General features: G+C 43.9%; 1 protein-coding gene across 6 annotated transcripts in view; it reads left to right on the top strand.

Annotated features, from left to right (window-relative positions):
* Positions 1 to 5,964, top strand: part of AKAP13 (A-kinase anchoring protein 13) — a 345,810-nt gene extending 339,846 nt beyond the window's left edge. For all 6 annotated transcript variants that reach the window (XM_075345957.1, XM_075345960.1, XM_075345958.1 and 3 more), the window contains one exon: positions 75 to 5,964. In XM_075345957.1, the coding sequence (XP_075202072.1) occupies positions 75 to 124 (50 nt within the window). In that variant the 3' untranslated portion in view covers positions 125 to 5,964. The remainder of the gene's footprint in view (positions 1 to 74) is intronic.
* Positions 5,965 to 15,228: the final 9,264 nt, after the last annotated feature.

Raw genomic sequence — 15,228 nt, 5'->3', positions numbered from 1 at the left:
TCTTGTGGAAAATGACTATAAAAGGAAGATTTGCTTTAAGAAATGATAACTTATGTGTCCATCTTTTTTTCCAGATTCTGTTCATGTTGAGGGAGTGTCTCAGGAGGAAGAGATCTTCTGCTGATCATAATCCACCAGAGGACATGTGTGCATGCGGATTACTGTACATTCTTACCCCTTGCCGGGGGTATTGGCTAGCATTAAGAAGAGACTGGCTACAGTACACATGGACAATCTCCTATTTTAATTACTAATACAGAGGTTTGCAATATTGCTTATTTATACCACTCGTTCAACAGTCTGCCATTTTTCTGGAGCCTTTTCTATTTGTAACTATGGTGGCAAATCGAGGAGACGTTACCAGAAGACGCGTGCAACAGCTGCAGGTCCATAGTGATGTGTCTGCGGCCTTCATTATCCATTTTTTCATTACGGATCTTCAATGGTATAAACTCATGAATTGTACGGTCCCCCTGGCCATGACTGAGGAAGTCTCAGCTATTATTGTTTTGCTCTGTATCTTCCCAGGCCCTTTCCTACCAATAGTTTTGTGCTCATTTTGGGTGGGATTGTGCATTTGCCTATGAAATGAAAGAGTTAATATAATTGGTGTCTTGATGTAAACCCCACATGAGTTACTTATTAATTTTTGGCTTGGCAGTACTCGGCAAGGAGACATCAGCTTTAAAGTTTTTCTTGTGGTTGGTACAGATGCACAAGCCACAGATTGATTATTTGTTTCTTGCCATTAGTGGGCGCTGTAAGCTATGCAAAATGTAAGCTAAAGGCTGGCTCGCTGTATGCCAAGAAACTTGTTACCGCATTCTAATTCCAGCCTTACACTCTGTTATGTCTGCTTGCCCTGTCTTGTCATTTATTTTTTGAGAAATAAGAACCCTATTTTTATTTCTCTGTAGGAAGTAACCTCGTACAAGTATAATCTGCTTCTATTTTGTCCAAGTACAGATGTGCCGCTCCCTACAAAAATCCACAACTCATATGAGCTGCAGCCATTGTTCTTTATAGGATTATTTGTTTGTTAGGTCATATTTTCAGTGTGTGCATATAATGGTGCTGGTGCACATAACGTAAGAGAAAGCAATGTGATGTTTGTCATAGCAACTAGAATCTGGGTACAATATATCATTGTTTTTCTATACAGCAACATTGTACAGGCTTACCGGAGCAATTACAACAGGGACAAGTTAGATTCTCCCTGCAGGGGCTCACTTCCAGTCATTGGGATGGTGCAGGGGACTGTAACTGTCACCTCACTACACACTGTGTGCTGCCTGTGCGCGTGGTGTGTACAGCCTGTGTGTGTTGTGCACGGTGTGTACAGCCTGTGTGTGTGCATATTTGCAGCATCATCGGTCTGTGTGTGCATGTGTATGCGCACCCGGTGTGTTCGTCCTCGTGTGCAGCCTCTGTGTGTTGCGCACATGTTCGCTCTGATTGTGTGTGCCCTATGATGTTTGTGTGTGCCCTCTGATGTTTGTGTGTGCCCTCTGATGTTTGTGTGTGCCCTCTGATGTTTGTGTGTGCCCTCTGATGTTTGTGTGTGCCCTCTGATGTTTGTGTGTGCCCTGTGATGTTTGTGTGTGCCCTCTGATGTTTGTGTGTGCGATCTGATGTTTGTGTGTGCCCTCTGATGTTTGTGTGTGCCCTCTGATGTTTGTGTGTGCCCTCTGATGTTTGTGTGTGCGATCTGATGTTTGTGTGTGCCCTCTGATGTTTGTGTGTGCCCTCTGATGTTTGTGTGTGCCCTCTGATGTTTGTGTGTGCCCTCTGATGTTTGTGTGTGCGATCTGATGTTTGTGTGTGCGATCTGATGTTTGTGTGTGCGATCTGATGTTTGTGTGTGCGATCTGATGTTTGTGTGTGCGATCTGATGTTTGTGTGTGCCCTCTGATGTTTGTGTGTGCGATCTGATGTTTGTGTGTGCCCTCTGATGTTTGTGTGTGCGATCTGATGTTTGTGTGTGCGCGATCTGATGTTTGTGTGTGCGCGATCTGATGTTTGTGTGTGCGATCTGATGTTTGTGTGTGCCCTCTGATGTTTGTGTGTGCGATCTGATGTTTGTGTGTGCCCTCTGATGTTTGTGTGTGCCCTCTGATGTTTGTGTGTGCGATCCGATGTTTGTGTGTGCGAGATCGGATGTGTTCGGGTGTGCGATCACTGTAGGTCCTCTGCTCAGTGTCCGGTGAGTGTGACTGTGGGGTGTTTGCTGTCTATAATGAAGTGATCTGCAGTATCTTTAACTTTTTTTAGCTTCATGGACACTTTATTATTGGACCGCAGCTATGGCTTATTTTCGGAGGAGGGCTTATATTTAAGCCTTGCTGCGAAAATGCTGAAAATCCCTGCTAGGACTTTTTTTTGGGGGAGGTCTTATTTTTGGAAAAACACGGTAGCAATAAACAGAGAGAATAAGTAGGTGCCTGGGGTAGAAGTGATCTGAACTCTGCTCTTTACATGACATTGGATTTCCACATCTTCTCCCAGGGTGGCACCAATATGCACTTTACGCAAGGCATTCACCATAATAGTTGAATTTCTACAAATGAAGACAATCAATGATGGTGTGCAGTCATGTTAACTGGGCGGTGTTAATTCTGTGTAATGTGTTTCCCAGTACAGAAGGTGCACACTCTGTGAGTCACTAAGGCGAGGGACGGTGGCCGTAAAAGCGGATGAACTGCAAAATATACAAAGTTTCTGCTGTAACTGCAAATCTCCCCCAATTTTAGAAGTCATATATGATAGTAGTGATGCTTGATTTACAAGGAAAACTAGAAATTACACATCACATTGACTATTTAGTCAAATTGTCATTAAAAGGTCAAATGTACAAAAAAGTACACTCTTCATAATGGCAAGCAATCAGATCCCTACATCCTTGTTTTTCTCGTGCTTTTAGTTAATATGGACATTTAGTAAGGGAGTAGAAGCCAGATATCTGGCTCAAATGCATCACTGAAATGAACCCCCATTTTTCTCTTTTTCTTGGCTTTTTTTTATGAATCTTCGGATGCCCACTTTCAAAAACTATTCTTACTGATTTAAGTCTCGCTTTCCAGAGTCCTCTGACTTTGGCTTTTGTTTTGTAGGACCAAAGGATCCGGCTTTGTAGAATCCAACATGCTCGATCATTTCTGCCAATCTCTGTAGTGGAGGAACATGATACTTGGCCGATCCCAGTGCAATCAGTGGGTTCCGCTAACTTGTGTGTAATGTGTATGGACACCTTGAGGATGGGATTGGTTGCTGTAGGCAGCATTGCACATGTATATCCATCTGTCTGTTCCTGCAATGCACAATGTGACGTGAATCTGTCGCTTCGTAGTGCTCCATATGTAGGTAGTAGTGCAGATAGGAATCAATCAGATCAGACCTCTGCTTTCATATTCATGTGAACACTACATTCACATTCTTCAGGGACTTTACCACTCAACCTACCCACTATATAACGAACGTTTAGGCTACGACTATGTCAGCTTGCGCCATTGAAAATCATTGTATTACAATGTAAAAATGCTGTAAATATAAAGGTTACATTAAGAAGCCAAATATCCCGGCCCACCTAAAAGCCTCCCATCCTATGTGTTGTATATTAGTGCACATTGTATTTTAATTTCCAGTATTTTAGTCTTTGTGTCTGCACTCTGGCCATAGACTGCACAGACCTCAGGCCTCGGCCAGGTAGTGGGTGCCGTCTATGGGGTATATGTTGGGTATAAAGCACCTTTCTTAAAGCTTTAAATGCATTATTTGACTTTTTGCTGCTTGAGACCTCACCCAAGTTGCTTTCTAAAAAATAAGAGCACTTATATGTGTGTGGAGTGTGGTCTGATATCACAGAAAACTGTATTCAAGGCCCTGTGCAACAAACAGGCAGCACTTGCCTAGGAAAGAGGCGATTTCCTTGACTGCCAAGGTAACTGCAATGCAAATCAGAAATGTATTAAAGTGTACAATGTTACAGTGTATTCTGGGTTGTTAATGTAAGTTTTTGTTTTGTTGAATCTATACCCATGACATTCCTATTCTACCCGGTCTGGACATGCCCCCTGCAGGACAGGGCAGATTTCTATGCCACCCATTTCCATACAATTGTCTCTCTTCTGATCAATGCTTTCTTCTTTTTTTTCTTTTTGTCTGTAGCTATTGTTTGTATATGACTGGATGAAATGGTCGGTCTCCCTTAGCGGTGATCTCATTGGAAATAATGATATTGAACCAAAGGAAAATGAATTAGTTGAAAATAAATTAGCAAGATCCGGTATCTTGTTTCTAGTAATGGATTCCTCCCTGGCATCAAACACATTTAGCAATAGAAGTGCGATGGAAACTCTCTAGTTTGCTGCAGCCTATAAAATAGGGCTGTGAGGTTACTAGCTGGCTGAAAAAAAAAGCAACATCCCACTCTGCGAACAATCACACCTTTAAAATAATGATCACACTAGTAATTACTGAGATTTCTGTTCTCAGAGATCGGCGATGTATCACAGCCTAGCTGGATGCTGTATAGTCTCTGCTTCCACCCCTACCAGTTTTTCTGGATGTTTCTGTAAGTGTAGGTTTAGAATATTGCTTTCTATATTACATGTTTAATAGAGCAGGCACCAGATTCTCCCCAGCGGGTTTAACGACCGCCGGTGTCTACCTGCACCCTAAAGCACACCATAGAGGCTGACCAATGTGGGGGGTGTCCGTTCTCACTCCCAATGGCAAAATTTGGTGGAGAGATGTGTTGGGTATATTAGAGATGAACATGCCCAACCGCTAGGGGAATAAGCCACCGGCTGATGTGTCGGCCGGCAGCGGACTCCCCTCCTGCCTGCGCACGTTCTGGGCAAGTATGTCTATCGGTGGAACAGTTATTGACTGAAAACGTAGGGTTCACTCAGATGTGAAGGATTTTTTTCATATGCAAAAAAAGTCCAAGTTTCATCAGTGTCATTATTCAAAGTTTTATCTCAAGAAGAAAAAAAAACACTGATAGAGGTTTCAAACAGTTAAATTAGACAGGCCCTGAAGAACGGATACCATAAGGATGACATTTGACTTGCGTAGCAAATATGATCCGACACTATACTGGAAAAGCCTCTGTTCCTTTGTGCGAACCACTCTGTCCAAAGAAAAAATTGGACATGTGAACCGTCCCCATAGACTACCATAGGTACTTGTTCTATCTGTGAAAAGCATGGATGCAACTCGTGCGAGAAAAACTGACCCCTTAATGAGCCCCAAGGTGTATGGCCAAATTTAGGCCTACTACAATGTTGGTTATGATACCTACAGTATCATACATTACATACATCCGACCATACGATGCAAATATTGGTTCATAGCATATAGACAGAACCAGAACCGCAGGGTTTCTCAAGTTTTGTTTGTTCCATCTGTTTTGTTACAAATGAAATGTATAAGAGTGATACATTAATAGATGTGAATCGGAGAGTGAATGACCTTCCATTTCATCCCGTCTGTACTGAACAAATATTAGCTGTGGTATCATGTATAGTACTAACATTGACTGCACTAGAGGAGTCCCGAATGCTCGGGAGGTCTAGAGTACCATGTATACCTCTGCTTCATGTTCTGTAATGCCTGTACTGAGGTACATGTAGGTGTCTTGTGAAGAGCCCAGCACAGGGCGGCCTCCGGTAATGGGGGCACTGGGGAGAAGTCGGGGAGCTGTGCACTTCTCTCTGCGGCTTTTCGGTGACACAGAACTCTATGCTAAACGCAATTGTGGTGTTTTTCTAAATGCTGTAAAAAATGAAACAAAACAAATTAATTATTTTATGTTCATGTGTAAATAATGTAAAAAGTTATTACTGTACAAGTCTTGGCCGTTTCCTGTAATGAGTTTTCTTTGTAACTAGCTTTAATTTATCTTTTTTTCTTAGTTACCTGTAAAGGCAAATTTCTCTAAATAAATTTCATTCTTTATCTAGATATTGCTTGTGTGGTTGCATTATTTGTTCTGTTTCAGTTACAGATGATAAAACGAAAACTACTTTTATTAGGTTCTGTTCACACTCTGCATCTTTTATTGCCTTTTTGGTGCATTTTTGAGGTCACGAAGACACACCTATATGCATGCATTTCCTTCTCCCAGCAAAGTCTGAGATTTCTATTTTGCTGTCTCCACAGTGCATCTTTTTTGGCTGCATTTTTGAAGATGCAGCATGTCAATTCTTTTTACATTTTTGCCAGAGTTTTTGAGTCGTTCCAGTCAATAGATTTGACTTAAAAAAATGCAATGGGCAAAACGCGTAAAAAACACATGCAGTTTTTTAAGTGCTTTTGTTTCGGGTGCGGTTTCTGGGGCCAAAAACGCTGCATCTTTGTGGTTAAGAAAAGATGCAGTGTGTGAACATAGCCTTTTAGTATATCGCTTGTATCTTTGTTTGCAGTCAGTGAATGTGGACTAATGTTTACTGCTAATGAATATATACCTGTCTGTGTCGGGGCACGCCTATGTGATTGATTGCTGATTCTTATCTTTTGTTAGTTAAAGAAGTGTTTCACCCATATTTTTTATTTTCTAGATCGATATTCTGTTAAGAAACAATGTTTCTCTCAAATTCCTTATGTTGGAAATAGTGCCTGTGAGAGGCGCTATTGCAGACCGCTGTTCCCAGCTCTGCGACCCCCTGGACTCTGCGACCCCCTGGACTCTGCGACCCCCTGGACTCTGCGACCCCCTGGACTCTGCGACCCCCTGGACTCTGCGACCCCCTGGACTCTGCGACCCCCTGGACTCTGCGACCCCCTGGACTCTGCGACCCCCTGGACTCTGCGACCCCCTGGACTCTGCGACCCCCTGGACTCTGCGACCCCCTGGACTCTGCGACCCCCTGGACTCTGCGACCCCCTGGACTCTGCGACCCCCTGGACTCTGCGACCCCCTGGACTCTGCGACCCCCTGGACTCTGCGACCCCCTGGACTCTGCGACCCCCTGGACTCTGCGACCCCCTGGACTCTGCGACCCCCTGGACTCTGCGACCCCCTGGACTCTGCGACCCCCTGGACTCTGCGACCCCCTGGACTCTGGTAACGTCACATCAAGTTCCTGTTACACCGCGGCCGGCCACAGTGTCCGTGAGTGATGGGATGTCGGCGGTGTTTCACCACTTGTCACAGCCCATCAGCTCCCTCCTCCCTCACAGCAGAGCGCTGCATGCAGGAGACACACTGGGCTCTGACGAGCGGTGAAAGGAAGACCGGGGCCGGCCACTGTAATGTGACGTGATCCGGAACTTGTGACATCACCAGATCCCTGAGGTCACGGAGCCCGGGGGTCACAGGGCAGGGAACAGCAGTTCGCAATAGCGCCTCTCACAGGCACTATTGCCAACATAACATAAGGTATTTGAGAGAAACATTGTTTCTCAATATAATATCAATCTAGAAAATTATTAAAAGGGTGGTTCACCCATATTTCATTGACTAAAACCGATGTTGAAAAAGTTAAGAAATTATACTGTGGACACACATACACTACTCACAAAGTTAGGGATATTTGGTTTTCAGGTGAAATTTATGTAAAAAGTCCTCTACAGTGATATTTTACCATCATAGTAGGACATTTCTATAGAATCATGCAATGGTGATTTCCTAATGTTAAACAATTTATTGAAACAAAAGCCCACTAAAGAGGTGGGTATACCCCCAAAAATTTCAATGTCTCAATAATATGTGGTCTTGAGTATAAATTACAGCTTGACAACATCTGATGCTGTTTACAAGTGGAGTTACCGTCTGCTGAGTAGGGATGTAAAATTCTGGATCCACGTGGTTTCAAAGGTGCCCATGTGCCGGACCCGGTGCCAGGATTCCGGGTGTTTGATCCGGATCCGGCACTCGAGGAAATAAAAAACAAACATTAAAGGAAAAATAAAGAAAATAAGAATGAAGCGAGTGCTTCATACTTACCAAGGCTCCGGCGCAACTGTACACTGCTCCTGCGGCCTCTCCTTCACTTCCTGGGTCGCTCATGCATCTGCATTACTTTCCCCGTTCACCGGCAGGCCTGGAGTCTGTGATTAATTGCAGTCAGACGTGCCCCCAGCTTGTCTCCCTGCAACCAATCTCGGGGGTCTGTACCGCCTTGACATATTCTACAGGATGCGCTCGCACGAGTATCGGATCGAATCACCCGACACGGCCGTACACTCTCCGGACAAGAGGGTCTCAGCTGCATAGATATACATACATGCAGCTGACCCGCTCCTGTTAGGAGAGTGTGCTGCCATGCCGGGTGATGTGATGCGAGACTTGTGTGAGCGCAACAATATACGGAGTGTATAACTGCAGGAACTGACGCCGCTGATCTCGGGTGTCTGTACCTCCCTTATATTTTCTATATACTGAGTGTATAACTGCAGGTGAGTTCACTGAGTTTAATCAGGTCATCAGAGGTCCTCTGAGGTCAGGTTACCTCCAGCTGTGACCGCAAATAACCGGAGTTACGTCACTGCTGATCACTGCGGCTCATTCATTCTCTGGAGCTCACAGCGGGCAGTCATGCTCTATGGCGCTCACTATGAGGTTCAGATGTAGCAGAGCTGAATTGCCGTGGGACCTCATGTGGATTATGTTGGCACTCTGGTGTTTTGGGGGTTCATAAAGTGGTGAAAGAGGGTGTTTTTTTGTATTTCATTCCAAATAAAGGTTTTTTCTGGGTTGGTGTTTATTTACTTTCACTTACAGATTAGTGATGGGGTGTCATAGATGCTACCATAACTAATCCAGGACTTAGGACTGCTGTGGGCTGCCATTAATTCCTTACCTTATTGCCCCGGTTGCCACTTTACCTGGGCAATCTGGAACAGCAGAGGAAAGCACCGGGATTTTTGCATCTAATGGATGCAACAGTTCCAGGTGGCAAGAGACTGATATTTTTAGGCTGGACCCCCCCAGCCTGTCTGGCTTTATTTTGGCTGGGTATCAAGGAGGAACCACACGCCATTTTTTAAAATTATTTCAATAATTAAAAAGAAAAAAAAGCTGCATGCGGTTCCTCTTGGGCCGAAGTCACACTTGTGGGGGATTCTCACGAGTCTTGCATTGCATCACCTGACAAGGCCACACACTCTCTTGACAGGAGTGGGTTGGCTGCATGTAGTTGTATGCAGCTGCACGCTCGTGTCTGGAGATCGTCAGGCCGTGCCGGGTGATGCGATGCGAGACTCGTGAGAGTCCCTCACAAGTGTAATCTTGGCCTTATTTTGATACACAGCCAAGATAAAGCCTGACAGCTGCAGCCTGTAAACGTGGGCTTAATCTGTGCTGGTATCAGAATAAAGAGACCCTACGCTGATTATTTTATTTATTAACTTATTTTTATACCACGATGCTGACCTGCAGACATTTGCAATGCTTTCGCTGCCCACCTGCCATTCTGGCACCTTTGATTGGTTGCAGTCAACTGATACTCAGTGTGGGGACATGTCTAACTGCAACCAATTACTCGCGCTGGTGGGCGGGAAAAGTAGTGCATAGTCAATGAGGGTTAATTGTCGGCTCCGTAAGGGAATGCGTGACCTGGAAGCAGCTTGCCGCCATGACAGAGCTCCTACCCCCTTATCTCTTCTACCAACATTTTTAATCTCTGGATTCTGGTCCCCATAGAATTATATGGCTACCGGATTTGGGACCGGATATGTTTTTTTTGTTTTTATTTTTTTTTCTTTGTTTTTTAAATTTAGTAGGGACCCGCCGGTCCCGATTATCTGCGAGTCCACCCAGCTCTACTGCTGAGGCATGACATCCCACTCATCTTGAAGGTCATCTCTCAGGTCATTAAGGTTCTGGGGTCCAGAGCTATAAGTCTCTACACTGTGACTCAGCTTATCCCTTAGGTTTTAAAAGGGATTCAGGCAGGAGTGGGATTCAGCCGGTTCTGTCCAGTTTGGTGAACCGGTTGTTTAAAATAGCCGGTTCGTCAAACCGGCAAGAATCGGCTACGCGACCCGGTTCCCTATATTCATTTGTATCGGTGTCTTTAAGACGCCGATACAAATAAATCGCTGTACCTACGTATATGCCGCACTTCCGAGTTCAGTGGAGCCAGTTTGCTCTCTGACCTGGTGTCCGGCAGCGTGATGATATCACCTCACTATGCTGCCGCCTGTCAGCGTCAGTATGCAGAGTGCTGCAGAGGAGGACGGAGGAGAGGCTGCCGGCACTTGGAGCAGGTAAGCGCTCTGTGAGCCAAAGATACGACTCAGCAGTGGAGGAGGCCACATGGGGTGGGAGCCTACATGGGAGTGGCGGACACATGGAGGGGAGCCTGCATGGGAGTGGAAGCCACATGGGGTGGGAGCCTGCATGAGAGTGGAGGCCCCATGGGGTGGGAGCCTGCATGGGAGTGGAGGCCGCATGGGATAGGAGCCTGCATGGGAGTGAAGGCCGCATGGGATTGGTAGCCTTCATGGGAGTGGAGGCCGCATGGGATTGGGAGCCTTCATGGGAGTGGAGGCTGCATGGGATTGGGAGCCTTCAATGGAGATGAGACTGCATGGGATTGGGAGCCTTCAATGGAGTGGAGGCTGCATGGCATTGGAAGCCTTCATGGGAGTGGAAGCTGCATGGGATGGGAGGTTACATGGAATCTGCATGGAAGAGGAGGCCACATGGGATGGGATCCTGCATGGGAGAGGTCACTTGGAATCTGCATGGGAAAAGAGGCTGCATGGGATTAGATCTGTAAAGGAAAGGTCCGTTCCAATTTGAGCAAGGTTTCTTTAATAATAATTTTCATTCATTGTAGATAAACTCTTTCATACAATATGACAAGTAAATAAGTGACTGAAACAACTGGTACTTAATAGGAAAGTGAAGGTATAAGAGGAGTAAGAAGGTGAACATTTTTATTATTGGTTGAGGAAAGTGCGAAAAAATAAGTGTGGTTACAGAATGGGGCGTGGTTTTCAACTGAGCGGGGTTTACAGAGAACCTGTTAAAAATTTGAATTTCATCCCTGGATTCAGGTCAGGAGAAAGTGCAGGTTACTCCAGTTAAGGTACCCCAGTGTCCAGCAGCTGTTCCCTAATTATGCAACCTCGATAAGCTGGAGTACTCTCATCCAGGAAGATGAAATTTGGCCTGGGTTGTAAATTCAGAAGCACAATGACTGGATTAATTATGTAATTCAAGTGGTAGGGCTTGTCACTGTATCATTCACAGTGTAGGGCAGTTCTGTATTGACTAGACACAGCTACCCACGCTGTAACACCTCTACCACCACAAAGGCTTGTCTGGTGACAATAATGAGTGATGCATAGCGCTCTCCTTGATGTCTCCAATATTATTTCTGCACAGTCTGCATCGAATTTAATCATCGAACAGCACTGAGGCCCACTTGTCCCTCGTCCAGCAAGACTATGATGTCTGTGCTTGATGGTATGGTTAGGTACCCTTGCAGGTTGTCTAACACGTGACCATGCTGATGTAAACTGTTTTGCGTGGTCTGACGGACACTTGGGTGCCTCTCTTAAATGTGCCTGGAGTTGTGTGGCATTCATCATCTGGTTTTTCATAATGGAGCCGTCATCAGTGCAGTGTGGGATGTGGGCAAAGGATGACCACTTCTATGCTTTTCTGTGTCTCTACCAGTCTCTCTGTATCTGTGTTGCAATTTCCTGATGACACTCTAAGCTCAGAGGCCACTTCCGTCTGAGAACTTCCTGCTTGAATCCTCTCAATTGCAAGGTACTGTATGTGTTGATCAATTGTTAGGTGTCATCTTGGTCCCATGATGTTAAAATGTGAACAGAATGATGATGAGGACTGTTTAAATAGAATTCTGATTTAACCCCAAAATTTATTGAGTGATTTGTGGATCAAACACCTGTTGTGAATTTTGCCATTAAGCTCCCTGTTAGAGAAAAGCAAGTCGTGCAAAAATCACTGAAACATTGAACAGTTGGACTTGTGCATTCAAGAGTTTAGAGAAGGTCACAATAAGTTCATCTAAAAAGGTTAGAGTGCATTTTAGGATTTTCCTGAAATTTCACCTGAATGCCAAAGATCCCCAACTTTTTTTGAGTAGTGTACATTACATGTATCAAATATGCACAAAACCAGATCATAAAAAGGGAAAACGCATCGAAAATGACTAGGATGCAATAGATAGTGCATACTGTGTTTTTTGGTGTGGCGACCTGCGGAAAAGATGGTGGGGAAAAAAACCCTGCATTTTCGCACATGGGTGTATTTTCACTTGAAAAAACACTGGCATTTTTACTCAAGATTTGTTTTTGTTTAAATGCTGTGGCCAGAATGAGTTAATATTGAAATAAAATCCACTACAAGCAATGTTTTTGGGGGTTTTTTTTAGTCTATGCTCTTTTATCATTTTGTGTGCTTTTTGAAGTCTACTTGAAAAGTGTATTTTGAAAAGATTATGCTGTGTTTTGAAATTAAAAGATACCCAAGCAAAACATTAAAAAAGCATTCTTTGTAGTGCACTTAATGTGTCTCACTTGTCTCGAATATACCATCTGGCTGCAGAAAACTAAACGCTAAAAGACGTCCACAGTAACTCAGTGTGAAGCTATGCTAAGGTTGGAATTCCACATGCAGTTTTTTGTGGCAGGTTTGAGTGGATTAAAAAATGTGAAGTATAAAAGCAGTTGGGGTGTAGTTACACTGGCTGATTAGAGGGAGTGAGAGTTCCTAACAATACTCCTTACCAATAATCGGCCGTCGAAAACAAGCTGCCGATCACCCGATGCAAAATGCTCCTTCAGTCATAGCAATAACTTGGGCTGTGTGCATACGTTACAGATTTGTTGCATCTTTTGATACTTTTTGTAGTGCAGATTTGTCACAAAACCTGAAGGGTTTCCTGATGCCACCAAACTGTACGAGAATCCCGAGGTCTCATGCCCACGATGAGTATTTGCAGATTTGGTGCAGATTTAAATCTGCAGAATGTCAATTATTCAGCATTTTTTCATACTAATGAATGGGAAAAATCTGCATCAAAAACGCGTGTTTTGCGGCTGCATGTTTCTTGCCGAGAGATTCAGAAGTGATGCAGAAAATTCTGCACCAAATACTTTCCGTGTATACAGCGCTTATTTTTTGGCAGCAGTCACTGTGTGTAAACAGGACATGTGCTGCCGAGGACGACATACTATTCACACAGAACAATATATCACATATATCGCATTCTGTGCCCATGGAGAGTGATGTCAGCCTGCCTAAACAAGCTATTAAAACAAGTCATCGGCCTGTCTTCTCCAGCTGGAACAACTTCTGCATGTGTATTTTCAGCCTAAATCTGAAATTACAGAGTCAGGGTTTTTTTTATGTAATTTTCTGAGCCAAACACATGGGTGGATAAAAAGAAAGAAGACATAATCAGTATCTTCTTTTATTCTTTTCATTCATTTTGGATTCTCTAATTGCATTATGAGCAGACATGAGAACTGCTCCTAAAATGACCTGTGCACTTCCAGCCTGAAAACCTTAGACGAGAGGAAGAGCTGTGGAGAATAAAGCGCAATAGGGTCTTACCCTTATAGGCACAGGGCAATAGACAAGGGGAGCAAATATACTCACCAACTGTAGTTGTGACAGTCACAACTACTGTAATCGCATTTAAAAATGGATCCAGGCAGCGGCAACCCAAAGTGGCTGATAACAGAGAACAATAGTAGAAAAGGGTTTCTATACCGCGCCAATGATCACAAGTCTGGAAGTCGGATTGATGTGGCTTTATTGTAGCATAGGTCTACGCGTTTCAGGAGCTCTGCTCCCTTCCTCAGGACAATAGAAACAACATCAAATCTACCGCAGTGGATACACATATACATTAAATAGATCCAGTGATGTAATAGTACCGCCCCGTATAGAAAAAAACGGCGGGAACGGATGCAACGTGGAAGAAAGCATGACGCAATACAGCAAAGACATGATCAAAAGAAAAAACATATAACTCTTATTCAATGTAAGTGACCCAAGTACTGACAGATCATAATAAATTCAGTAAACATTGAAAAATAAACTTATTTCAATTATGTGTACAAAAAATGAACACAGTTAATAAAATATACAAGCATATATATATACATACATATACACAGATCAATGGAATATACCAAATCAATCAAGTGATAAAGTACAAAGCGAGCCCAGAACTCAAGACGGGTGAAAGGTACTAAATCGTGAATGACTACAAATCCAAACTGAAGCGGGTCCCGCCCGCTGTACCATGAGAACGTTATAATCCAAGCCGTGCAACAGACAGCAAAAAACACTGCGATGGAAGGTGTGCAATAATCGGACCAAAAAACCTCCCGAGGTGGATGATATACATCTTATTTAACCAATAAAAAGTGACCCTTATATGGTATATAAAGCGATGGAAACAATAAACCTCACTTCCCCTGCCCAGGCAGAACCAACAAGGGGTAAATATCAGAGTATTACTATCGTGATCATTTATTATAAGTGTACATGCATACATCCCTTTTAACAAAAATTATCTGTCATAGAGATCCCGGGAACCGCTCCCGAACCTCATTATAAGCGTGAGTTCAAACAAGTTCAAGCCGTGGGAAAAAAAACCCACGGCGGCTGCGCGAGCAGCGGGTGTCAAAAGAGCGGGGTGAAACAAGTTCATACCCGTGGGAAAAAATGCGGGCGCGCATGCGCTGGTCACTACCTAGCACAAAATGGATAGAGAACAGAAGAAGGGTGTAATAAACAGAAATAGATGGTGCTAAAAAACACCCCAGGTGCACAAATACCGCCAGCACAGCTTAACTCATATTGTGACACTACTGCCATAAGGTCCAATCCAATGCACGGTGTACTGTTATGGCAGATTAGCAAGGGATCAAGTGAAGGGCACAAAAAATTTTTATTTTTTATTATTTGTTCTGCCTGGGCAGGGGAAGTGAGGTTTATTGTTTCCATCGCTTTATATACCATACAAGGGTCACTTTTTATTGGTTAAATAAGATGTATATCATCCACCTCGGGAGGTTTTTTGGTCCGATTATTGCACACCTTCCATCGCAGTGTTTTTTGCTGTCTGTTGCACGGCTTGGATTATAACGTTCTCATGGTACAGCGGGCGGGACCCGCTTCAGTTTAGATTTGTAGTCATTCACGATTTAGTACCTTTCACCCGTCTTGAGTTCTGGGCTCGCTTTGTACTTTATCACTTGATTGATTTGGTATATTCCATTGATCTGTGT

This window comes from Anomaloglossus baeobatrachus, chromosome 4 (genome assembly GCF_048569485.1).
Source record: "Anomaloglossus baeobatrachus isolate aAnoBae1 chromosome 4, aAnoBae1.hap1, whole genome shotgun sequence".
NCBI lineage: Eukaryota > Metazoa > Chordata > Amphibia > Anura > Aromobatidae > Anomaloglossus > Anomaloglossus baeobatrachus.
The sequence above is the reverse complement of the archived record's forward strand: the minus strand, read 5'-3'. Positions and strand labels throughout refer to the sequence as shown.